At 36.5% G+C, this 23,843-nt stretch overlaps 4 protein-coding genes, 1 long non-coding RNA gene and 1 pseudogene across 8 annotated transcripts; 2 read left to right on the forward strand and 4 right to left on the reverse strand.

The window, feature by feature from the left end:
• Positions 1–952: 952 nt before the first annotated feature.
• LOC104703227 (peroxidase 57 pseudogene) lies at positions 953–2,558 on the reverse strand (annotated as a pseudogene).
• Positions 2,559–4,025: 1,467 nt separating this feature from the next.
• LOC104789236 (peroxidase 28-like) lies at positions 4,026–5,776 on the reverse strand. The gene is made up of 3 exons (XM_010514981.3): positions 5,457–5,776; positions 4,733–5,199; positions 4,026–4,453 (listed from the first exon to the last, which is right to left on the reverse strand). Exons 1-3 carry the CDS (start codon positions 5,658–5,660, stop codon positions 4,165–4,167), a joined length of 960 nt encoding a protein of 319 aa, XP_010513283.1. The 5' UTR covers positions 5,661–5,776; the 3' UTR covers positions 4,026–4,164.
• A 4,357-nt stretch (positions 5,777–10,133) lies between these two features.
• LOC104789294 (multiple C2 domain and transmembrane region protein 14) lies at positions 10,134–13,664 on the forward strand. The gene has a single exon (XM_010515035.3). The coding sequence runs from the start codon at positions 10,458–10,460 to the stop codon at positions 13,536–13,538; it is 3,081 nt and encodes a 1,026-aa protein (XP_010513337.2). The 5' UTR covers positions 10,134–10,457; the 3' UTR covers positions 13,539–13,664.
• A 577-nt stretch (positions 13,665–14,241) lies between these two features.
• On the reverse strand, positions 14,242–16,541 carry LOC104789367 (beta-glucuronosyltransferase GlcAT14A). Of its 2 annotated transcripts, XM_010515093.3 has the most exons (4): positions 15,876–16,541; positions 15,357–15,432; positions 15,051–15,166; positions 14,242–14,813 (listed from the first exon to the last, which is right to left on the reverse strand). In XM_010515093.3, exons 1-4 carry the CDS (start codon positions 16,366–16,368, stop codon positions 14,362–14,364), a joined length of 1,137 nt encoding a protein of 378 aa, XP_010513395.1. In that variant the 5' UTR covers positions 16,369–16,541; the 3' UTR covers positions 14,242–14,361. The 2 variants fall into 2 exon arrangements, with proteins under 2 accessions (XP_010513395.1, XP_019099663.1); XM_019244118.2 differs by lacking the exon at positions 15,051–15,166 and having other exon boundaries at positions 14,618–14,813; positions 15,876–16,445.
• Positions 16,542–18,988: 2,447 nt separating this feature from the next.
• On the forward strand, positions 18,989–21,177 carry LOC104789437 (uncharacterized). Its single transcript, XM_010515154.3, has 3 exons — positions 18,989–19,338; positions 19,573–20,721; positions 20,826–21,177. Exons 1-3 carry the CDS (start codon positions 19,237–19,239, stop codon positions 21,021–21,023), a joined length of 1,449 nt encoding a protein of 482 aa, XP_010513456.1. The 5' UTR covers positions 18,989–19,236; the 3' UTR covers positions 21,024–21,177.
• A 358-nt stretch (positions 21,178–21,535) lies between these two features.
• On the reverse strand, positions 21,536–22,702 carry LOC104789503 (uncharacterized). 3 transcript variants are annotated; one of them, XR_768563.3, is made up of 4 exons: positions 22,508–22,702; positions 22,358–22,424; positions 21,927–22,012; positions 21,536–21,827 (listed from the first exon to the last, which is right to left on the reverse strand). It is a non-coding gene; the product is annotated as an uncharacterized LOC104789503 (long non-coding RNA). The 3 variants fall into 3 exon arrangements; XR_015558104.1 differs by having other exon boundaries at positions 22,210–22,424; positions 22,508–22,684; XR_015558102.1 differs by having other exon boundaries at positions 22,148–22,424; positions 22,508–22,663.
• Between the last annotated feature and the right edge of the window lie 1,141 nt (positions 22,703–23,843).

Below are 23,843 nucleotides of genomic sequence, written 5' to 3' on the forward strand. Positions count from 1 at the left end.
CTGTACGCGTGTGTAAGTGTCTATTAAAGGGAATAATAAAGATGCCTTTAGTTTCTACAATATTTATAAATGTCCATAAGAGAATAAAAGGATGAGAATCGATTTGAAAGTCCTATTGTTCATAAGAAAAAAATTACACTATGTGTTATGGCCTACGTAAGACTTCTTTGTCCGATCAAACCCTTTTTCTATCAATAGACTATATTAACAAGTGCCCTCCCCTCTCTAAAGAATAGTACCATCTAATTATAAAATAGCTACCTAGCTAGTCAGACTACTCTATTCATGTCATATGATTATATAAATTCCGTTTAAACTCCATAATTAATGCCTAGCTAGCATTATTGTCTGGAGCTTGATCGTCATTATTCTCTACTACTATATGCTCTAAATTTAAAATATTTACAATCTTACTTTTACATTGCCCATAAAAGGTGGAACCTCTGGATATATATCTCTTGGTTCATATTTAATTTTGGGTCTGTTCTTCCAAAAAAATGTATTCATTATAAGATATTTATGTCTTACTATGTTCTGTTCATTGACTTGCGATGAGGCCGATTACTGGAGGTAAAATGTAACGAGGCCCACTAAGGGCTGTGTCACGCAGTTTTAAGATTGTGTAGTGTTGGAGCACGATTGAGGCCTACAACTTGTTGTAGATGAGGGAGGTACAACACTTAACTTTTATAATTCAAAAATTAACCGAATAATCGTTCTTTTAACACCAAACTATGGAAGAAGATGCTCAATTTCTTTCGATACATTCAATTTAACTGAAGTCTTTAAGTAAAAATTATATATCATTGATGTTTATATTATTTATTATAAATTAAAATATGTTATTTTATTTTAAAGAAAATCAAAAGAGCAAGTCAAACACATCACAAACCACCCAAAATCTGAACCAACATAACAATAAAGTATCAGATTATATGGAAAAGAAAACAAGTTACTTGTCGTTGAATGCCCAACAATTTGTTCTGATATCACCGTTTTCACCGGTGAGGACACCAACAGCTCCCATTTTCACCATCGCGATCGCAAACTGACGTTTGAATAAGTCGTTGTCTGCTGCGTACTGAGCCACAACACTAGAAGTGGCTTCGTCTGTTGCGAGCCGCTGGTCAAGTTGCAAAACTCCTCTGCTCGCTCGGATTTGCCCAAAGAATGCGTTATCAAAAGTCAATGGTGTTGACCTGTCCAGTCCAGTTGATGGGTTCTCTGATGCCGCACATATGCTGGTCAAACTGTATAAATAGAGTTTTCAATTAATTAGTCCGTCTACTTTATTTCATCGTTTCTCTTCTTCTGGTTGATATGAATCAAACCAAAAAAAAAAAATATTTAGAAACAAAATTTAATTTAATTTAAGTCAAATTAATTTTGGATATCTGACAAAACAAAACCAAATCCTAATTCAAATCATTTAAAAAAAAAATTGACACAAAAATTAAACTCTTTTGAAAAAAATATATAGATTTGACTAAAATCCAAATTCAACACGGACCATTTTAACTAAACCGACCCATAATAGATTCGTTATAGCTACTAACTAATATTCTAAAACCAACAAAATAAAAGAAAGAAAAAAACTAAAAACGTCCTTAGACTGAAATCTGGAATTGTAAATGAAATATAAAGTTCCGGTCTAGCTTACTTCGCAACCAAATTCGAGTCCATTGACGGGTCTGGCAAGCCGGTTCCGTTAAAATTGGTGAGTCGATCCTCAAATAGATCACAAGATCCCACACCAACCGTGTGTGCCCCCAAAAGAGCCACTGCATCGAACGTGTTCAACATTCTTTCCCCAAAGAAACTAAGAAAGGCAGCCACGGAGGCGGTTGGTCCAATAAGGTCAAACACGCCGTTTGCATTCGTTGTTAACCCATCACGTCGCCCCGTGGGGATGTTGTAGTTCGGCCCTCCGGCTAAGGACACAGAGTCACGAGTGGCAAGTGCCATTATATCAGCGCACGAGACGTTCGAGGGACACTGAGCCTCAAGCTCGGTCTTGATCTCGTCGATTAGCTCAAAGCCTCTCACGCTCAAGTTTGGACCGACGAATCTTTCTGAATCTGTTGAGTTTAGAAGGATAGAACCGTCGCAGCCCTATTAAGGAGGTTTAAAGTGTTTTTAACAAAATTAATCAACCGATCCAAAAGTTTTGACGTATGATTTTATCATTTTTTGCATGTGTTAAGGAAATATTTATTTTTTATTCTAAGCACAAACCTATTAAAACGTTAACGTCCCATTTTATGTTTTGACTCGAATTGAAATTAGTCTCAACATATCAAAATGTTCCTACAGAATTTGCAATTAGAATAAATTTTCAATGAAACTCATACGTACCCCAACAAAACAGTCGTGAAAATGCATCCGAAGCAAAGCGGCAGTAATCGTGGGGTCACTCTCGAACTCATCTGTCACGAGATTTCGAACGATAGTTTCTGCAGTAGGACATGAATTGTTATAAAACCGACCCTCAATTGAGCAAACGTGACCGGAACAATGAAGAGAATTGAGAATAGAGTAGAAAAGTTTGCAATCTTCATCTTGTTTTGTAGAAATGTTTATATACTTAAGTGTTATTTGTTGTGGTACGGTATATGTATGTGTTATGATCGAACATTGGTATCAACCATTAATTACTATATATACACAAATTCTATCGTCTATGATATATTTCTATAGAGGGAAATTGCATACGTGTAAGTGAAAATTATTTAAACTTATTGAGAGTGGTGAATTTATAAACGCAGAGGGAAACATTCCGGTGCCTTGTAGAATATTAAATAAACTTGTTGTGCTAACTACTAAGTAGATAATAATATTTTTAACAAAAGTAGATATCAAGAGAAATTTTTATCTTTTATTGTCGGTAAGATGTATGTTTCAAATCAACCAAGTAGTTTAAATTTAAAATCTTGTTGAAAAAAAAAGTAGTTTAAAGATCCTATTTTATTTGGTCAAAATAACATTCTACACTGTAAAATTTATGTGATGAAGTACAAATTTCGGAAATTGTCAGCTGCTTGCTGCTAAATATCGTTCATATTATATTAGTAAAGCTAAACTTGGACATTGACACTATAATTTGGTTACTCTACGAGACTCTACAACTATTTATTCTATAACTTTGATTTTTTCTTTTGGAAACTTTCTCTAAAGTACGGTAAGACTATGGTTCTAAAAGTTAGATGAATTCAAGTCTTGGACAAATTTTATAACTCTCAATATCTTATAATTTAAATTTACTCAATTTTAAAACACAAATCAAAACTTAATTACATGAAAATATAAAAAAAATGGTTTATGGATTGAATATTTGAGTTCATCTAAGATGATCCAGATAGAAAATTTGGTATTATCTTATCAATAGCTTTTAAAACGTTAGGCAAAACTATGTGTTATTCATTTAAGTGTTATTCAATTTACAATGATATCAAAAAAATAAGAAGAAATATCATATTAATATTAATCTTGACGTTGGTAATATTTTTTTTGCGATGCTTTAAATATATACTATCTAAATTCTAAAATATAAATAAGAAAAGGATTTTTTTTTTTTTTTTTGGGTTCATCCTCGAAATATTAAAATTCATTATCAAGCAAACAAGGGTTGACTTTTTCGGGCTCATATGAACATATTCGTATTCTAATAATTATTCCTCGTTAGAGAGAGACGTCAGACTAGTGTTTAAGTAGTTCTAGCTAAATATAATAAGAAAACAAAAAATACGACTTTTTCTATATAGAAAACCACATTCACTATACTTCCCTAGTTATATGTTACATTATAAACACAATATTAACGTAATTTTCGTTTTTGTTATGTGTATACCGGAATTGGTTCTTCTTTTTTTCCGTAACTTTTCGCTCAAGTAAATTGGATAGAGCCGGAAAAAAAAAATACATATCCAAGTTCTTGAGCATGAGAAAGATACAACTCTGAATTAGTTTGGACTCAGATCAACTTTACATCACTAATCTGGTATCACTGTACCAACGAAACATCTTGCTGTTATCAAATCGATTTACCAAACCTTATTTTAAGGATATACATACATATATAAATAAGCAAACAATCACCATTTCACAATTCATCAGAAGCAAGAAAGAAAATAAAAACAATCAAGAATAGAAAAAGTTTATAAAGCTTTAGTTGAATGCTCTGCAATTCCTCCTGATCTCACCCGCTAAACCCGTAAGCACGTCAACGGCTCCCATCTTCACCATGGCAATCTCAAACTGACGTTTGAATAGTTCGTTGTTGGCTGCGTACTGAGACACAACATCAGAAGTGGCCGGATCGGTCGCGATTCGCTGGTCAATAAACAAAATTCCTTTCCTCTGTCTGAGCTGACTAAAGAACAAGTTGTCGAATGAAAACGGCGTTGACTGGTCCAGTGCCGCAAAGCCGCCTGGAGCCGCACATGTGTTCCTTAGGCTACATGAGAAATATTCAATATATATATATATATATTAGTATAAGTCTTTTTACCAACAAATACCTAGTTTCAAATCTTTTTTTTTTTGGTTGTAAATAATGTTCTTTTTTCAACTGATTGTTTCAATCATTGTTCCAATTTAAAATAATAAGAATACCCCAGGATAATTATCCAATGATCGGATTCAAACATTACTAAAAAGATCATGTTTTGTAAGAAACTTCGTCACTATATATTATTATCCCATCTATACTATATAGTTAATATCTTAAATCTACCTGGCAACCAAACTGGGGTCCATAGTTGGGTCGGGCTGTCCGGTTCCTTGAAAGTTCGTGACCCGGTCCCCAAAATTACCACAAGAAGCGACCCCAACCGTGTGCGCACCCAAAAGCGCCACCGCATCGAAAACGTTCATCCCTTTGTTGCCGAAAAAACCTAGCATACCTGCGACAGAGATGCCTGGTGGAGGGAGGATCTGCTCTGCGTCTGCAAGGTTCGATACAAAGCCATCACGACGTCCGGTAGGTACCAGGTAGCTCGGTCCACCACCTAAGAAGACGGAGTCACGTGTGGCGAGCGTGATTATGTCGGAGCACGAGACCGTGAAGGGACATTGAGCTTCGAGTGCCGTCTTGATCTCGTCGATCAGCTCGAACCCTCGCACGCTGCCGTTTGGGCCAGCGGTTTTTTCCGGTGATGGTTGAGTCGTCGTTGGGTCTATGAGGAGAGAAGCGTCGCATCCCTAATAGTGATGATGATGATAACAAGAAATTGTTTTAAACAATAAGTTAATTTTCTAATCTAATTTAATTTTCAGAAATTATATATTTGGTCATGAAATTAAAATTAAATTTAAAATTTAAAATTTTTAAACGAAAATATTATATAGTCAACACAAAATTTAATTGGCTATTTCGTACATATATTTCTTTGATTGCATCTCTTTTGGTAAGCCTAAGGATATCAAAATTGAAGATGGATGTTTGATAAGAATCATACCTGGACAAAACAGTCGTGAAAATGCATCCGAGTCAAGGCGGCCGTGATTGAAGGGTCACGACCAAACCGCTGGCGGACCAGGTTTTGTACGATAGTCTCTGCATTAGGGCATGATTGATTGTAAAACCCGAATCTTAGCTGTGCTAATGCCACGGGGGAAATCAATAAAATCAAGACTAGAACAGAAAAGTTTGCAATCTTCATCTTGTTTAGGTGGAAAGTGTTGCAATATGATAGTGCTATATATGTTCTTTGTGCAATGGCTTATGAGACCTCTTAAATCAACGATTACTATTTATACTCCAAAATGGGCCGTTTATAAAGAAAATTAATTAAAAATGAATGAATACATCTTGTAGATATATGTCGAATAGGTCAGTCAAATATATTTAAACTAATTAAGAGCGGTAAATCTAAAGGCGTACGTATGGACTACTTTGAAACATTCCGCTGCCTTATTGTGTACTCAATTATTTATAGACAATATATACGCCTTCCAGGAATTGAGAATGAACGTAGCTTAGTGATGGCAATTAGAATTCTACATTGGAAATAGGATGAAAATATATAATCATATATATGAAGCTAGCATCAAACATGAGTTAATATATTTATCGCTAGTTAATTATAGATTGGACATTTTGGAACATCATCACATGATGTCAAAATTCAGTTGATAAGCGTAAGTTTTCTCCTAGAATGGAATTCGTTTTAAATAGATCGTCTGAGTCGTCATCATCTCCATCAAAGGTGTTAGGCTTTGCATTATGTGGTGAATACATTTTCTTAAGAACTAAATTTTCTTATTAAGTTATATGAAGCTTTGCCCAAAAACAAAAACAAAAAAGTTATATGAAGCTTAAATTTTTCTAAAGCTACTTGTTCTAGCAATTGGATCTTTGAATTTTTCTTGCGACCGATATACGAGATGGACTAAAGTTTTAGACAAGCTTGTTCCTATAATATATGTATGATTTAGTATATTCAACGTACGACACAAAACAACTAAATTTATTTACATAATATATAGCAAGTGGTGTATTTAATTAAGTAGAAGATAAACGAGCCATCACACGATTAAATGTAAATCAACATGGAGCTAATTTAATGCGAATGCAAAGACTCGTTCTTATTGTTATTGGGTTACTTTCATGACTGTAAGTATAAGACCACAGCATATTTCGTAGAGATTTGTGTAAAGAAGTTGTCGTTGAGGAAAAAAAAAATTAAGGTGTAAGGTGACATGCCCATTAATTACAAATAGATAGGGTCTACGAAGCCTTATCTTTGACTTGATAGAAATTACTATCTTTTTCTTTCCTCTAGAATAATTAAATATCTGGGTATGTGTTTATGGAAAATGGACCAAATTAAATGGTTCATTAGTCGTTATATCCTGCTCAAGTTGATAACATTTCGTCAACCGGTGATCGGACAAACGAACAAATAAAAATAGATAATTTCTGATCATGCAGCAGTAAGTGATTTTTAGATTCTGCTGCATGATCAGAAATTACAAATTAGGGTTATTTGGCGTCGTACTCTCTCATTAGTTTCCTTTAGAACTAAAAAGGTGATAAAATGTAGTCTTGTGATAATGGGCCGTAGCCCAACTTTTTTGCTGATCCATAATTTGTGGAAAGTTCGGTTTGGTTCGGTTTACTTATGGTTTGGTTACCAGATTATCTCGGTTCATCATTTTTTTACTGTAGATTTCAAATACAAAAAAATAATCAAGTCTTACTTTAAAATAATTTAATCTCTCTTTTTAAAAAAATTACATATAATTTAATCTCGTACCAGCTTCTATCAGCAATTATGTATTGCTTACCTGAAAATAATTTATTTAAATTGTTGAATCCCATATGAAAACAAACAAAAAAGTAATAATAGTTTTATACAAAATAAATACCGTTGGAGAAAACATATCTGACATCAATTTGTGGAAAACAGTATTATACAAATACTGTAGTATAATTTTTATATTTGAGAAACAAATGCTTGAAGAAAAGTTATAGGACAGGCTTTCTATTTATTTTAACTTGTATTTATTCCAATATCTTTTGTTTTGAAAAATTCGTTATATTTATGTCGCTAGTGTAAGAAGCTCGAAAACAAAGCAACGTTCATTTCTGCAGAGAGCAGGCAAGTAAGCAAACTAAAAAAAGTAAAGCAAGTTGGGATATTTCACATTTTATTTATTAATAATCGACCAAAAAGGTTCTATCAATAATTATAAATAACAAAGAGATCAAGGACAAAACATATAGTAATATCATCTTCATGCCAAATCATCAAGATTCTCTGATGTTCTTGTTCTGAAGATCTTGTTGTTTAAAATCTCGATCTACTAAAGTTGTTTGCTTTAAATGAAAGCTTCTCTCATTGTGGCAATGAGTTTGATTATTGATCTTTATTACTAGTACATAACTACATATTATGCTTGTATCATGTTTTAATTAATTTGTATATATTTATAAAAAAAACTGTAGATTCTTATAAAAACGTACGTCAGTTGTATTATAAAATGTTGGTCGAGTTCTTAAGAGTATATATATACTTTGATATGTCCAAAGTTTCACTGAAAATTACAATTAAAGAGTAGTACTATATATATTTGTAGAATGAAAGATAATGTAAATGATGAATATGTGTGCCGTGCACGTGCGCATACTGGAACATGAACTAACGGCTTCTGATGTATTGGTTATTTGGTTTGGTACTATATATACTATTACAATATGAGTGTTATAAACAAGTAATGCATCCAGAAATACATAGGAAAAAAACACACATGTGATGTGATTGAAATATAAAACCATGCAGATCTTATGGTTTTTTTCAATGCGATTTCCATTTATGAAAAGATTCTCCCTTTCCAAAATAATATTTTGTCGGGCCATGCAAGCAGATATTTCATGTTCGTTAATCAAGAAACATTTTGGTGAAGGTTTTTTTGTTTATATTTCACTTTTCACATAAGAAACATGGCAGTAAGGATTGAAAATATACTAGAATTATCTTAAGTCATCACAAATATAAAAGCATAACGAAATAGTAAGTATCATGGACTGAGAATGAATTCGGAGAGATAAGGACATTCATGAATAGAAGCAGTTGAGGCATGTGGAACATTGCTAAAACAAAAAAAACTTCAGATTGATACCAAAAAAAAAAAAAAAAAAAAATACATTGCTAAAAAAGTGTTAGATATCATGACTTGCAATTGCATCTAAAATTTCGTGACTAGTATGTACGCGTTTCCTTCCTTTGTGGTTATATTTTTGTAAACAATTCTTATAGCATTCATAATTGCCAACAGTTCTTAGCATTCGTAAATGTCACTAAAGGGATTTAACGGCTTTTTTTTTTTTTTGATCAAAACAGATGTTATTTTTTTGATCAAAACAGATGTTATCATTCTATTAACATAGAAAGTAACATACAAAGTAGATGAGGTTTTTAGGATATGACATAAGTGGAACTTGCCCAAAGCATAAAACAACAAGGAAGCAGATAAAAATAAGGACAATCGATAGCAAGAGCTTGAGAGCTATGAACCACATGCTAAGAAGCAGAATGGAACCTCTGAGGTCAAGAGAAATTGATGTGAACTCCTTGAGCAGGTCAAAGGAGAAAGGGTTGGCCATTATCTTGATTCGAAGACTATTTGGCGATGAAAGGTTCAAAGCTGACTGTCTCACCGGAGTGAGGAAAGCTACTCTAGGTATAGCTTTGATGAGAGGTCGAGTAAAGGTGGAACTCTGAGGGCCGATTGCTACTAAAGTAGTTGCAGGTCCAAGGTTGAGTGAGGAGGGCTTAAAGAGTTTGTGGTAACCACTGCTCCATAGAGTAGGGATCATAATGCCATTGGTCTTCAAGTTTCTATGCGGGGGCTTCATAAAGTAAATGATATGCGGTTTTGAGATCTTTGCAATCAGGCGAGGTAGAGATAGAAGGCTGGTGAAGGCTCGGTAACCCCGACTCTGTAGAGGTGGGATCATAATGCCAAACTTCACCAAACTGTCTCCATCAGAGTGAACATCCCTAGTAGATCTAATAAAGACGGTTTTCAAAAAGCTCTTATACCATTCTAGCAGCAATGGTAACTTAGGGATCAGAAGCAGTCTTTGAACTAGTGATACAACTAAGCAAACCAAGCTTTGACTAGGGTGGGAAATAATGGAGTTTAGATCAAACCTCGATTCATACTGAACTCAGACACAAAAAGTATTCAAGTTTGGTTTGCTTCTAATTGGTTAAATTAACCTTTAAAGACTGCAAAAGCAGATATATTTTAAATACTTTAAACTGAAAGAAGAAAAATACAAAATTTATGTTTATGAAATTTACATGTTTTCTTGTGTTTTGGGATTCGGTGAGATTACATTATATATAAATGCATAACGTAAATTAAGACCTAAGCAAATATCAGTTCATTAAATAATTTGCAACGTTATAAAATCAATTTGTCACTTTGTTCATGTTTCAACACGGAATTTCTCTGGTATTTTATAAATTTGTTGAAACGTTTATTAATAAATAACAGCAAATAAAAACTAATATGATTCTCACACCACCCAGCAGCACCAAGCACGGTGGTTCAGAAAATAAATTACTCCTGAACCAATTCTTTCTTTTATTCAGAAAAAAGTACTTTACACAAAAAACACAAACACAAATAAGATTCGTCCTCTGTTTAAATATTAAATCACGTGGCAACTTATCCTACGTGTCAATACTGACGTGTCGTAACTCTATCTCCGTCTCCTTTTTAAACCTCCACTCTCCAGCATTGAACACAACAAACAGTGCTTCCTCTCTCTCTCTCTCTCTCTCTCTAGGAAATAAAAATTCAAATTTAATTTCTCTCTCTCTCTCTCTCTCTAAAAAAAAGAAACTGAACAGTCTCTCTCAGTCATCTTCTTCAATCGTAAGAAAATAAAAAAAAAAAAAAAAAATAACAGATCAGCTTCAAATAGTTCCGTGAGACGGAAAAAAATGGCGGACAATGTTCTGAGGAAGCTGATAGTGGAGATCTGTAGCGCGAGAAACCTAATGCCTAAGGACGGTCAAGGAACCGCGAGCGCTTACGCTATCGTCGATTTCGACGGCCAACGGCGGCGGACGAAAACGAAATTCAGAGATCTGAATCCAAAGTGGGACGAGAAGCTCGAGTTCTTCGTCCACGACGCGGCCACTATGGGGGATGAGATTCTTGAGATCAATCTTTGCAACGACAAGAAGACTGGCAAACGGAGCACGTTTCTCGGCAAAGTTAAGATCGCCGGGAACGCGTTCGCGGCGGCTGGATCTGAAACGCTTGTTTATTATCCGCTCGAGAAGAGAAGCGTTTTCTCTCAAATCAAAGGTGAGATTGGTTTGAAGGCTTACTACGTCGATGAGAATCCACCGGCTGCGGATCCTGCTGCGACGGAGGCGAAACCTGAAGCTGTCCCCGCGGCGGCGGAAGAGAAGGCGGCGGAGAGTGTTAAAGCAGAGGAGGGGAAGAAAGAAACAGAGGCGGCGGCGAAAACAGAGGAGAAGAAGGAAGGAGAAAAAAAAGAAGAGGAGAAACCAAAGGAAGAAGCTAAACCACCCAAGGAGAAGAAACCCGATCCACCACCGCCGGATACTAAGGCGAAGGCACCCGATGCCGCCGCCGCAGCTCTTCCTCCTCCTCCTCCTGCGGCGGAGGTTCAGAATCCGCCTCTACCGCAGAAAACAGAGACAGTAAACCAGAATGAATTAGGAATTAAACCGGAGAATGTAAACCGGCAAGATCTAATCGGAACCGATCTTGAGCTTCCTTCTCTAACCAGAGATCAGAACCGTGGTGGTGGATACGATCTCGTCGATCGAATGCCGTTTCTATACATCCGTGTAGCTAAAGCGAAGCGAGCTAAGAACGACGGAAGCAGTCCCATCTACGCAAAGCTCGTGATCGGAACAAACGGTGTGAAAACCAGATGCCAAACCGGTAAAGATTGGGATCAAGTGTTTGCTTTTGAGAAAGAGAGCTTAAACTCAAGCTCACTTGAAGTCTCTGTTTGGAGTGAAGATAAAGTTGAGAACGAAGATAAAACCACGACGACGACTACTGAGAGTTGTTTGGGAACGGTGTCGTTTGATCTCCAAGAGGTTCCTAAGAGAGTCCCTCCGGATAGTCCTTTAGCTCCTCAATGGTACACGTTGGAGTCTGATAAATCGCCGGGGAATGACGTCATGCTCGCGGTTTGGCTCGGGACTCAAGCTGATGAAGCGTTTCAAGAAGCTTGGCAATCTGATTCCGGTGGACTGATTCCGGAGACGAGATCCAAGGTTTACTTATCTCCGAAGCTTTGGTATTTGCGTTTAACGGTCATACAAACCCAAGACTTGCAGCTAGGTTTGGGATCCGAACCTAAGTCGAAGATCCCCACCACTGAGCTTTATGTGAAAGCTCAGCTTGGACCTCAAGTGTTCAAAACTGCTAGGACTTCGATTGGGCCGTCCGCGTCTTCGTCTGGATCCGGTAACCCGACTTGGAACGAGGATCTTGTTTTCGTAGCTTCGGAGCCGTTTGAGCCATTCTTGATAGTGACCGTGGAAGATATAACGAACGGGCAATCAATTGGTCAGACTAAGATACATATGGGAAGTGTCGAGAGGAGAAACGATGACCGGACTGAACCGAAATCGAGGTGGTTTAATCTCGCCGGCGACGAGAATAAACCTTACTCCGGGAGAATCCACGTGAAAGTTTGTCTTGAAGGTGGATATCACGTGCTAGACGAAGCAGCTCACGTGACGAGCGATGTTCGACCTTCAGCTAAACAGTTAGCAAAACCACCTATTGGTTTATTGGAAGTGGGTATCCGTGGAGCTACTAATCTACTTCCGGTGAAAACTAGAGATGGTACACGTGGCACCACCGATGCTTATGTGGTTGCCAAGTATGGACCGAAATGGATTCGGACTCGTACGATCCTAGACCGGTTTAATCCGCGGTGGAATGAGCAGTACACTTGGGATGTCTATGATCCGTGCACGGTCCTTACGATTGGAGTTTTTGACAACGGACGGTATAAGCGGGACGAATCCGGAAAGCAAGGGAGAGATGTTAGAGTTGGGAAAGTCCGTGTACGCCTCTCGACTCTCGACATGAACCGCGTCTACCTCAACTCATACACCTTAACCGTGATCTTACTAAGCGGAGCTAAGAAAATGGGAGAAATCGAAATCGCGGTTAGATTCTCTTGTCCATCTTGGCTAAGCATTATTCAAGCCTATGTCACACCAATGCTACCTAGGATGCATTACGTCCGTCCGCTTGGTCCAGCTCAACAAGACATTTTGCGTCACACGGCTATGCGTATCGTGACAGCCAGGCTAGCGCGGTCTGAGCCTCCATTAGGTCAAGAGGTGGTTCAATACATGCTGGACACGGACAATCATGTGTGGAGCATGAGGAGAAGCAAAGCTAATTGGTTCCGTGTCATCACGTTCTTGTCACGTGCAGCAACTATAGCCCGTTGGATTCACGGGATTCGAACTTGGGTTCACCCACCAACCACCGTCCTCGTTCACTTGCTTCTCGTGGCCATCGTCTTGTGTCCACATTTAGTCCTCCCAACCGTTTTCATGTACGCGTTCTTGATCATAGCCTTAAGATTCCGTTACCGTGGCAGAGTCAAAGTCAACAGCGTGGACCCACGTTTCTCTTGCGTTGACTCTGTTGCTCCTGACGAGCTCGACGAGGAGTTTGACGGGTTCCCGGCGACGAGACCACCAGAGGTTGTTCGTGTAAGGTATGACCGGTTAAGGGCATTGGCCGGTCGGGCACAGACTTTGCTAGGTGACTTGGCAGCTCAAGGGGAGCGTGTTGAGGCGTTGTTCAACTGGAGAGACCCACGCGCCACGTGTATATTCGTGGTGTTCTGTCTTTTCGCGTCGTTTATGTTCTACATCGTGCCGTTTAAAGTCTTCGTTTTGGGGTCAGGTTTTTACTACATTCGACATCCGAGGTTTAGGGACGATATGCCTTCCGTTCCAGTCAACTTTTTCCGGCGACTTCCTTCTATGTCAGATCAGATTCTGTGACTCGGGAAAAAGGGTTATAATCGTGTGTTTTGTTTTGTTCTTTTATCTATTTTGGGTCATGTAATCCTCAGATATTAAATTATTTTATTTTTCAATATATATCTTAAATTACTTCTTTCTACTAAAGTAAAGCTTCTTAAATTTGAAGAGGTGGGTCCGTGAGTGGACCTTAAGATGTTAACTTCACCAATTGGTGGGAATTAGACCGTTAATGCTTTGTAGGGACAATTATTTAATTGAAAACGTAAATATGAAACTCGCATTAAAAAAAACAAACAGACAAAAGAAAATTCGTATTCGATTCGTGATTTAGGTAACGAAGTTGGTGTAGATGACCGTTGCAGCCTCGTAGGAGCGCTGGTCTAGGAAAAGGAAAACTCAAACATGAACCGACCAAAAACAAAGGAAAAATATTATTGACTGTGTTACCCAAAAAGGCAAAAGGCTATTTCAGGAAACTATTAAAATGGTTGTCACCGGTCACCGCCGGAGTAGTTTAATCTGATTTAAACCAATTATCTTAAATTACGTATGAATAACAAATTGGATTAAAAAAATATAAACAAAATTCTTCAGTTTCTTAGCCCATAGACGAAGCATGTATTGTCGCTTGCAATTGAAATCTCTAGTAAGGACAAAAGCTTTTTAACATGTACTAGTATCACAATTTAGCCCACCGAAAATTATAAATATTCAAATTATATATAAAAATTTTCTTCTTTATTCCCTTATGAATCACTAAAGAACAAACACCAACCCCAAAATAAAAATAAAGAAAGAAGATCAAATGTATCTTCATATAGAGTTGTGTAACTCACACTTCCTATCTACATTGTCTATTGAAAAAGTTTTTTCTCAACAAAAGCCTTAATAGTAAACTCTTCAATCTTCTAGCCCCCGGACCAGGACCTGGATCTGGTTTAGACCCACGTTTTCGTTTCCTCCTCAGAATCTCTCGGTCTATCCTATTGAGAACAGGGTCATTGCTCTTGAACTTCCTTGCGAATGGTCGGTTGCTCATTACCATCTTTCTGTAATCCCTTGTCCCAAGAATCTTAGGGTGCTGCTTTGGCGGGTTGTCCCAGGCAATGTAGTGGAGGTCGTGGTTCACGGTCGTTTTCTTGAACTCATCCGAGTTGCATATAAGTGTCTGAAAATAGCCTTCCGGGGATGAAACGAAGTTTGTGTAGTAGAGAAGGAGTGTTCTTGGTAAGTTGTCATACCCTATTATGCAATATTCCGAGAACGGTCTTGATAGTAATGTCCACGCAGAACCTAAAAAGATGCTTCATATGTTATGTTATCATCTTCTAACTAAAGGAAAAGACAGTTCGCCTAAGTTTACTTCTAAATAATATTATCCCTTTCTACCTAAGTAAACTTCTAACTATTAGGCATTCCAAAAGAAAACTTATAAATATATGGTACCATCTTTAGAAAATGAAGGAAGACTTTTCCTAGTTATGAAGTATATATATTGCACTATACTGTATATGTAAAGCAAGTCATTACCTGTGAAGAGCTTGAAAGAAGTAGGGAGGGCTCGCTGATTGCTAACCCACCAAATCTCTGACTTGTTGAGGCTGTAAAGCCCTGGATCTATTATTATTGGTTTCCCTCTTTTGTTCCTACACGTTTTATCATACCAACATTAACTACATAATTTTTTTCCTTACGAAACCAATAATGCTATTAAAACCACTTGTTTTTTTTTTGAGATAGTTTCACTAGTTCTGTTTCTCTCCTTTGAGAGTATTGAATAGTTAATTTCAATGATAAAATACTCGAAAAGGAAAAAGAAGAAAAACTAAAACTGACATTTTCCATCCCAGTCGGCTTGAGTGCTGTATGAAGTTGAGATCTCTAGGCAACTCAGAAAACGCATAGATCAGATCTGCATTTATTTTATAAATTAAGTAAGTTTACAAAAGACTTACATCACCACATACAAATACTAAACTATACTACTACATAATTAAAATAGATAACCCGTTGTTATCACCAAAATCAATGCCTAAACCGATCGCAACAAGTGCATTCATGTATCACGAACTAATCCTGACCATTGCATTCTTATCATAATTCCAAAATCTAAACTAAAATGTAAAGTTTACGAATCATCATCATTAGTTTAGAAGCAAATAAAGAAACATACAGACTTTAACTTAGAATGGTACGTCCTTTGATCACACAAACCTAGATCCATTCCTAATCGACTAATCCAAAAAAAAATTCTAAATAAAGATGTCAAATTAAACAAACCAACCAAATAGGAAACTTTTGGTTAATAAACTAATTTAGTTAATTCAGTTTATATCATCAATTCACTCACCGTACCGTCTTGTGTGACGAGAGGGTAATCAGAAGCACTGAGATTGATGAACCAATCCCACCGACAACATCTCAAGAGCAAAGCCATTGCGTGAAGCGTCGTCGCGAGCATCGTCGGTCCTCTGTAAGTCACCAGATTCGGTTTCCCGACGATCATCACATTACCCTCCGGCTGAAACAGAGGCTCTCCGGCTACGAACCTTGCCATCTCCAGATGCTCTTCCACGGGCGCCTCCAGGTCAAGATGGATCAAATAGTGGTTTCTTCGGTGGTAGAGAGATCGGAGGAGGCGTTTGAGTTTACCGGCGTCGCCTTTGGAGGCGGAGATTAGGTAGGCGAAACAGGGGAGGGTAGAGCTGTGGTTTAGGTTGGATTCGAGGGGTAAAGTAGGGATTTTTGAGGAAGTGAATAGAGTTTTGGTAGTGGGGATGATGTAGAGAAGAGAGAAGAGGACTGAAGTAAGAGAGAAGCAGATCATCAACAGTTTCTTCATCGCCATTCTTGTCTCTCTCTCTCTCTCTGTATTTTTTTTCTTCGAATCTCTCTTCTTGAGACAAGAGAGAGAGTTTATTGTGGTTTAGTGATGGATAGTTTGTAAAATCACAAAGGTACCCCTTTATTTTTGTATGTTTATGTTATTGCCCAAATAGTCTGAAATATACATAAACTCCCAGTTCTAATCTTAGTAATCACATAAAAACGTGTTAATCTGTTATAAGTTCTATAGTTCTAACACGTTAAAAACGTGTTAAATTCCGTACTTAACATATTCATCATCAATGTTGTTTGTTACAACATTGGCACCAATAGCTTGAGAGATATTTGTCACCAAACTTGATATAAAGATGGATCAACAAACAAATATAGGGAAATATTGACCCCAAAAATGAAGAATGAAAAAAATTCAATTATTTGTGTATTGGTATGGCCCGATGGCCGTATGAAAAAGTATTTGTATCCCCCCCCCCCCCAAAAAAAACATATAAAATTTAGCCATTGGGGTCTAGTGCTTCTAAATTTTAACCCGATAAAAGCATGTTTATTTATTACCACCACACAAAAAGGTACATTTACTGATCATGTAAAATTGTTTTTGAAAAAAGATAAATGAAAATAGGAATGATTTTAAAAGTTCAGACAAATCTAACTAATAAGGGAGAGTTCAGAAAATCTAAAAGAAAAGGAGGTAAAGTAAGTAAGATTTGGGGTTCCTTGCTTTGAAGCTAAGTCCTCCATCTGTCCTTATCTCTCACATTCTTCCACATGTTCTTTAGATCCTAAAACTCTCCCTACTCACGTGTGTTGTGTGAAGTCAGTTTACGTTAATAACCTTATTCTAGCGGGTAAGATTTTGGAATTTAGCAGGGATACACTTGTAAAATCCCAAGGAGCTGATATTAATGTAAGTGGTTGGCCGAATTTGTGGATGATGTCAAATTGTTTGAGTGCGTCCGGTCCGACCGATGATACATTGTGTTTTTGGTTCTTCGATTTTTTTAGTAAAGAAGTACATACATTTTTAAGAGACTGAAATTTACCCAATTTGATTTACTTTTTTTTTTCTTTCATTTTTTTTTTGGATCGAAACTACAGTATTCCAACAAATTTTGGTTTAGTGCAGAGTAATTTACACATTTTAAAATGTCAATCCAGAACCGAGTACGTACAGATGTACTGTATAATGTACTCTGGTTTGTTCGGGTTTGAACCATTTGGTCAAGAGCCCGATAGAGGCCCAATAAGGCCTATGTACTTTGTAAATTTGTTTCCTGGGGTTTGTTTAGACCTTGTCAAAGATGATCAACTACTATTTTAAAATGCCAAGTCTTACTAATTTCTTTTATTACAGTTTTGTAGGGAGAGAGAGAGAGAGCCACGCTAAAAAAAAAAAGATTTTAACGTGTTGATGTAACTTTCCATGTGATAATGGTTATAGATTATCATTTGTGTACTTGTGGAATGTTTGAGTTGGTAACTAGTACGAAGTCCACTTTACCTAATTTGTCTTTTTTGGTTTAGGTATTGATTTGTATACGCTTTCGAGTACAGGAGTAAGCAATCCAGACCAACCTCACCATCAACATTTTCTACTTTTTCTCTCACAGTAAATTAATATTTTTAAAAGTATATATTTTTAATTATTCTTCTGTCATTGTATAGAGAGCACAAACATTTACAGTTCTAATTTTAATTTTTATTTAATACATTCAATTATAAAATTAACAATGAAACTTCATTTAAGTAACAAAAAGTTGTTAGTTTCCTGACAACACAATTATACATTTTATGGCTAAAGTTGTCGAGTAATCCTAGTTTAAGACAATGTTAAGACCTATATATCTTTTATTTTAAGTTAATTAACTTGTTCATAACGGCTACAATTATATGCAAAATATACATGGTGTTCCGAAATTTCTTAATCATAAAGATTGCAAAATAAAAAGAAGACAGAATATTGAATATTCATAGCAATCCCGTGGATGATATTATAAAGTTTCGGTACTTATCCTCTCTCACGCCTAAAAGTAACAACAACAAAGGCATAAGGAAGAACTGAACAAACGTATTTAGTTTGTGTACTCGTTTCTCTTTTCTTTTTTCTTTTCCTTGAAATATCTATTATATTTAGTTTCTTTCTTTGCTTCAAATAACTTCACCTATCGAAACAATTTTTTTTTTCTTCAAAGATTAAACTCATCATTTTAATGTTATACATGTCTCCATCTCATCAATCATATCATTATGCACAAATAAATACAACCAATGTCTAAAATTAACGAGAATGTTCAAAGATACCACCATCTGCCATGTCATCAAACACGTCAACACAATCATATACCTTGGATTGGAACCAAGGAAGTTGAGAGAGACAATTGTGGAATTTAGATCGTATATTATATTATATGGAGTAGGTAGCCAAGATGAACCTACATGTATCAAATACTACCAAAATTTAAACCTAACAGAAAGAAAAAAAAGAAAAAAACAATTTAATTTGTTTGTAAAACGTATAACCATAAGTTTGTGGAGTATGTTAGAAGACCATATGAAAGATTATTGATAATGTTGATAAAAATAATGAATTTTGGGGGATCAGGAAATAAGGAAACTTTAAACTAAAAAGTCAAAACAACAAAAATAAAGTGTAGGTTTAGTTTAAAGATGGAGTAAGTCAAAGTATTGGAACAATAAAGGATGTCTATAAAATATTCGAAATTAATTTTATAAAACATCAATAAAAATGAAGAAGTGATTGACTAAGATGTATGTACAGGATATACATATATTCAGAAGAATGAATGATTGATGAAGATGGTTAAGTGGAACTTGGGTTTCAAGGAACACTCCTGGCAAATACAACGCAGCTATGCCTACACCAACAAGCAACGGCCATGCCTCTCGCCTGCAGATTCAAGAACCAAGAACAATGTCTCCTCTTCCTCCTTCTTCTTCTCCAATCGCCTTCAAGGTATGTTATTTCTCACTTTTGGATCAAGAATCAGAAAACTCTTTTCTTGATCTCTGTATCTTCTCCATCTCTATTTATTTCTTAACTCAAAGAACAAATCCAAGACTCAGTTTTCTTCTCTCTTATTGTTTCTCAATGGTGCTTTTTTACTTGCATCATGTTAATATCGAATTCACATTAACCAGCCTCGAATTAACCGTTGATGAGATAACCAAATTTGTTTGTGTTTTGCAGGAACAACAAGGTAGACCACCTCCAACCGCACATCAAACAATATCCGGAAAACTCTTTAGAAACCTCTTCAAGGGTCTTCTCTTCTCACAACTAACCTTAATCTCACTTCTGGTGATAGTTCTCACCATTCGCGGTCTCATCTCAGCAAGTTCACACCATTTCCACCCAAAGAAATGGTACCCTCCTTTACTAGCGTCTGTTGCTGTCTCAGGAGTTGCATCTTTAGCCTGGCAATGCATCTTTATCTACAATCCATCTAGAGCCGTCAGAGCAACGTTCTGGCTTAGCCCAATACTCACCTGCTCGGTAGGGATCTTGCTTGTTCTTATTGGCTCGGCAGTGGATGCAGGGATCGGTTCAGTTTTTGTGCTTTTCGCCATTACTCAGTCTCTGTATGGTTGCTGGATCACTACCAGGTTTGAATACACCGATAAGATATTATCACTTGCTACAGCATTTCCACCAGCAAGAACCAGAGAAGTAGTCTGTTCATCAATCACTGTCAGCTTGGTTTACTCTGGTTTCTTGGTGACTGGAATAGGAGGAGCAACTTCAACTAGAACAAGTCTAGATCTGTTGTTCATATCCGTAATCTTGATAAGCTTAGCATGGACGATGCAAGTTCTCAAGAATGTACAACAAGTTGCGATCTCGAGGGCAAGATTTGTAAACTTTGCTCATGGAGAGGAGATGGACGCTTGGGATGCTTTTCGCATCACTCTGAAACACTTGGTTGGGAGCATCTGCATTGGATCGACGCTTGTTCCAAGCGTCGTATTCATCAGAGGCTCGATCAGAAGCGTTAATCTAATGTCAGGGAGCAGCGATGAGGTCATGTATTCAGGTGCTGACTGCTTCTCTACCATTGCCAACAAACTCACTACACTTGGAAACAGATGGGGGTTTGTGCATGTGGGAACCTATGATAAAGGATTCGTGGAGGCTTCGAGTGATACTTGGAATAAGTTCAGAAGTACAAGTGGGTTAGAGAAACTGATTGATTCGGATCTCACAAGCTCCTTCTGCTTCCTCAGTGCGGTTTCTGTTGGAGCTGTCTCTTCATTGACTGCTGGAATATGGATGTTGTTAATCCACAAGGACTACGCCTTGGAAGTGACTCTCTATGCTTTCATTATTGGATATTTCGTGGTAAGAGATAAGTATTTCTAAGGCCATTAACAGTAAAGATGATCAACATTGCCTTGGACAAAAAGTAGCTTATGTTATGTACCTGGTTTTGTGTGTCTGTTCAGGGAAGGGTAGCTTTGGCGTGGGTACAGGCATGTGTCTTGGCTTACTATGTAGCTTATTCTGAAGATCCTCGCAGTGTGCGGTTTGACGGTACGATTCCACATCGTATCCAGCGTCTTCAAATGTTAAGTGCTCACCGAGACAACAGAGAGCTTGAGATGGGTAGAGAAAGAGAAGAAGATAGTTATAATAATTGTTGAGTTCTTGAGGGGAGACTCACCACAAACATGTAAACATAAGCATTAGTATATTTCTGTCTTTCTTCAAGCTTAATAGATTCTATTGATTGGCAAAATATTAGATTCAGCGTGTTCATATGTAAAACCTTCAGCTAAAGAAACAATGTACATACTTTTTCTCTTTACCTCACAAAAAAAAAAAAAACTGTATCTGTTCAATAAAGGATCCATTTTTAAGCTAGGGATCGATTACACCAATCACAAAGAGAGTATTGAGGGAGTCATTAGTTTGCTTAGATGAAGACTACATGCCTGCTGTCACGATTTGTGCAGCTAAAGGTGTTCAACCACAGCCTATAAGAGAAAGCTCAAAGAACCAAGTTCACCACAAATTTTGTAATTTTACACATAAAAGAAGATTGAGGTATATACATATACCAAAGACAATGCAGATTTTGTAATTGAGGCCTGGAAAATCTCGACGTAAAAAATCAAAGAAAAATGCACAATGCAATGCACCTAAAGCATCAAAGAAGAGAATATACAGTTCTTTTTTTTTTTTTTTTTTTTTTTGTGCAAAAGAGAATATACAGTTCAAGATTGCAACTTTTGAAGCATAACACTCAGCCAAAAAAGTCCAAAGTGTTCTCTCAACTTAGCGCAGTAAAAACTTGAGCCATATACAATGGGGGGACTTATGTTGCAAATTCCAAATATATAACAACAAAAAAAAAAAGGTTCAACAACCAGAGAATCTTTTTTCTTTTTTGATTTGTCCATAGTTCATTCATCTGACACACCCAGATCATGCATCGCCTTGGATACCTGAAAGACAGATGAACATCCTGGTTTAGATGTTGAGGTTTGAAGCTTAGTCTGCAAGAAAAAAAATAAACATTCCTATTGAACAAACAATACACATACCATTTCCTTATGACGTTGTGCCCGGATATCCAATTCTTCCTGAGCTCTCTTCGAAATCATATTTTCTTTAAAGACCCTAATAAGTTCTGAGGTGTGCAAAAAAAAAAAAAAAAAAAAAAAAAAAAAAAAAAAAAAAAATCACCAAAATATTGTAAAAATAATAATAATAAATCTCACAAGAATGATGATATACAACACTCATACGAAATTCTCAGTATTACCGTAACCAGCGTAATTATAAATTCCAATAAAAAACGCATCGAAGAAAGTAACACTATTCCACCTTGCCGCTGCCGCGGAGAAAAACCTTCCTCCTCTTCCGGATTCATTGAACAGAACGAACCCCCCCCCCCCCCGCATCCTCATCTGATCTTATCCTTTCGCAGATTTTGATAAATTAAAATTAAAACCCGTGACATGTTACCACTTACCATTGCTAGAACAGAAATTGCGGGAGTGGCGAGACACGGCTGATCTCCCACCTCGGTAGATGTTACCCTGTAAAGATTTCGTCAACCAACGATGAACGCAATAGAGAGAAAGAAAAGGGATAGATCATAAAAAGGAAAGTTTGGATTCACCTGCGCAGCAAGAGATCTCAGAATCGACTGCATGATTGGAAGAAATTAGGGTTTTGCTCTTCTGCGTCTCTGATTTGTTTCTTTCTATAAAAAAAAAAAAAAAAAAAAAAAAGGAGAAAAATAATAAATTATCTAATGGGCCTATCGATTATTCATACAATTCAAGTATGTATTGGTCGTCGGTTATAATGGCCCTGCCGTTTATTCATAAAACCGGTCCAAATGTCCTTGGTTAGAAGAGGGTACATTTAATCCTACAAACGTTGTCGTTTTCTCTTTGGTCGTCGTAATCTAGTACAGTCTGTATTACTTACTCAAACCAATTATAGAGCCGATCCACTCGGTTTAACTTGCTAGTCTATCTACACGGTTCGCACGTAAATCTCATTATTATATACTACAAGTTAACCAGTAAATTTCATCTATATATACATTTTTTTTATCATATTTAGCAAATAAATCCTGAAATTAAAACTTATTTACAAAACATGCTATATATATTTAATTATTAATACATATAATTTCACGTAGCCAATATTATAGTTGACATATATTTTGATTCTTTGAACAAAAGGTTCTCAAAGTTACTGAAGTGGATGGATGGAATTGGAAAAACTGAACACCCGATGACCCCAAAACACATTTAGCTCAATATAAGATATTGGATTTGTAATCTAACTTGTAAAATTGTACATCAAATGATCGTTTAGATATAATGATCGTTTGTGTTATAAACCAGTGGCCGATCTAGAATTTTTTTTAAAGGGGGTAAATATTAAATAAACTTTTAATTTGTTATAAAATAATATTAATGTTTTTTTAACTTTTTTAAAAACCTAAAAGAAACCAAGTATTATGAACAAAACTTAACTAAAAGTGTAGTAATGTAGGACTCGAACCCATGTCCGGAAGGGATTTGAGAGGGTCAATGAAGAAAACTTTAACCAATTTGGCCAAAAAGTCCAATTGGAACAAGCTTACAAATTTTGTTTTTAACATTTAAACGGGGTCATCTAACCCTTTCCTTTTCACATGGATCCGCCGTTGCTATAAAGTACAAATAATAAACCTAGAAAACCAAAAACCCTAATGATGAAATCCGGGGGGTCTTCATTTAGCAATTTGTATCGAAATTTTTACCTTTTTTATTTTATTTTATGACGGATAACAAAATGATGTTGTTGTTGTTATTGTTGAAATCTTAGCTGACAATGATGAATGAATATTGTGGCTAGAGATAAATGAAAGAAGATCACTGACTGCACAGTAGTAGAAGCAAATACGTCTGCTAAGATTTCATAAGCTTTTGGAAGAGTAGAGAAAGAGTACATAAGTG

Source organism: Camelina sativa, chromosome 1, assembly GCF_030686135.1.
Source record: "Camelina sativa cultivar CO46 ecotype springtype chromosome 1, ASM3068613v1".
Classification (NCBI taxonomy): domain Eukaryota; kingdom Viridiplantae; phylum Streptophyta; class Magnoliopsida; order Brassicales; family Brassicaceae; genus Camelina; species Camelina sativa.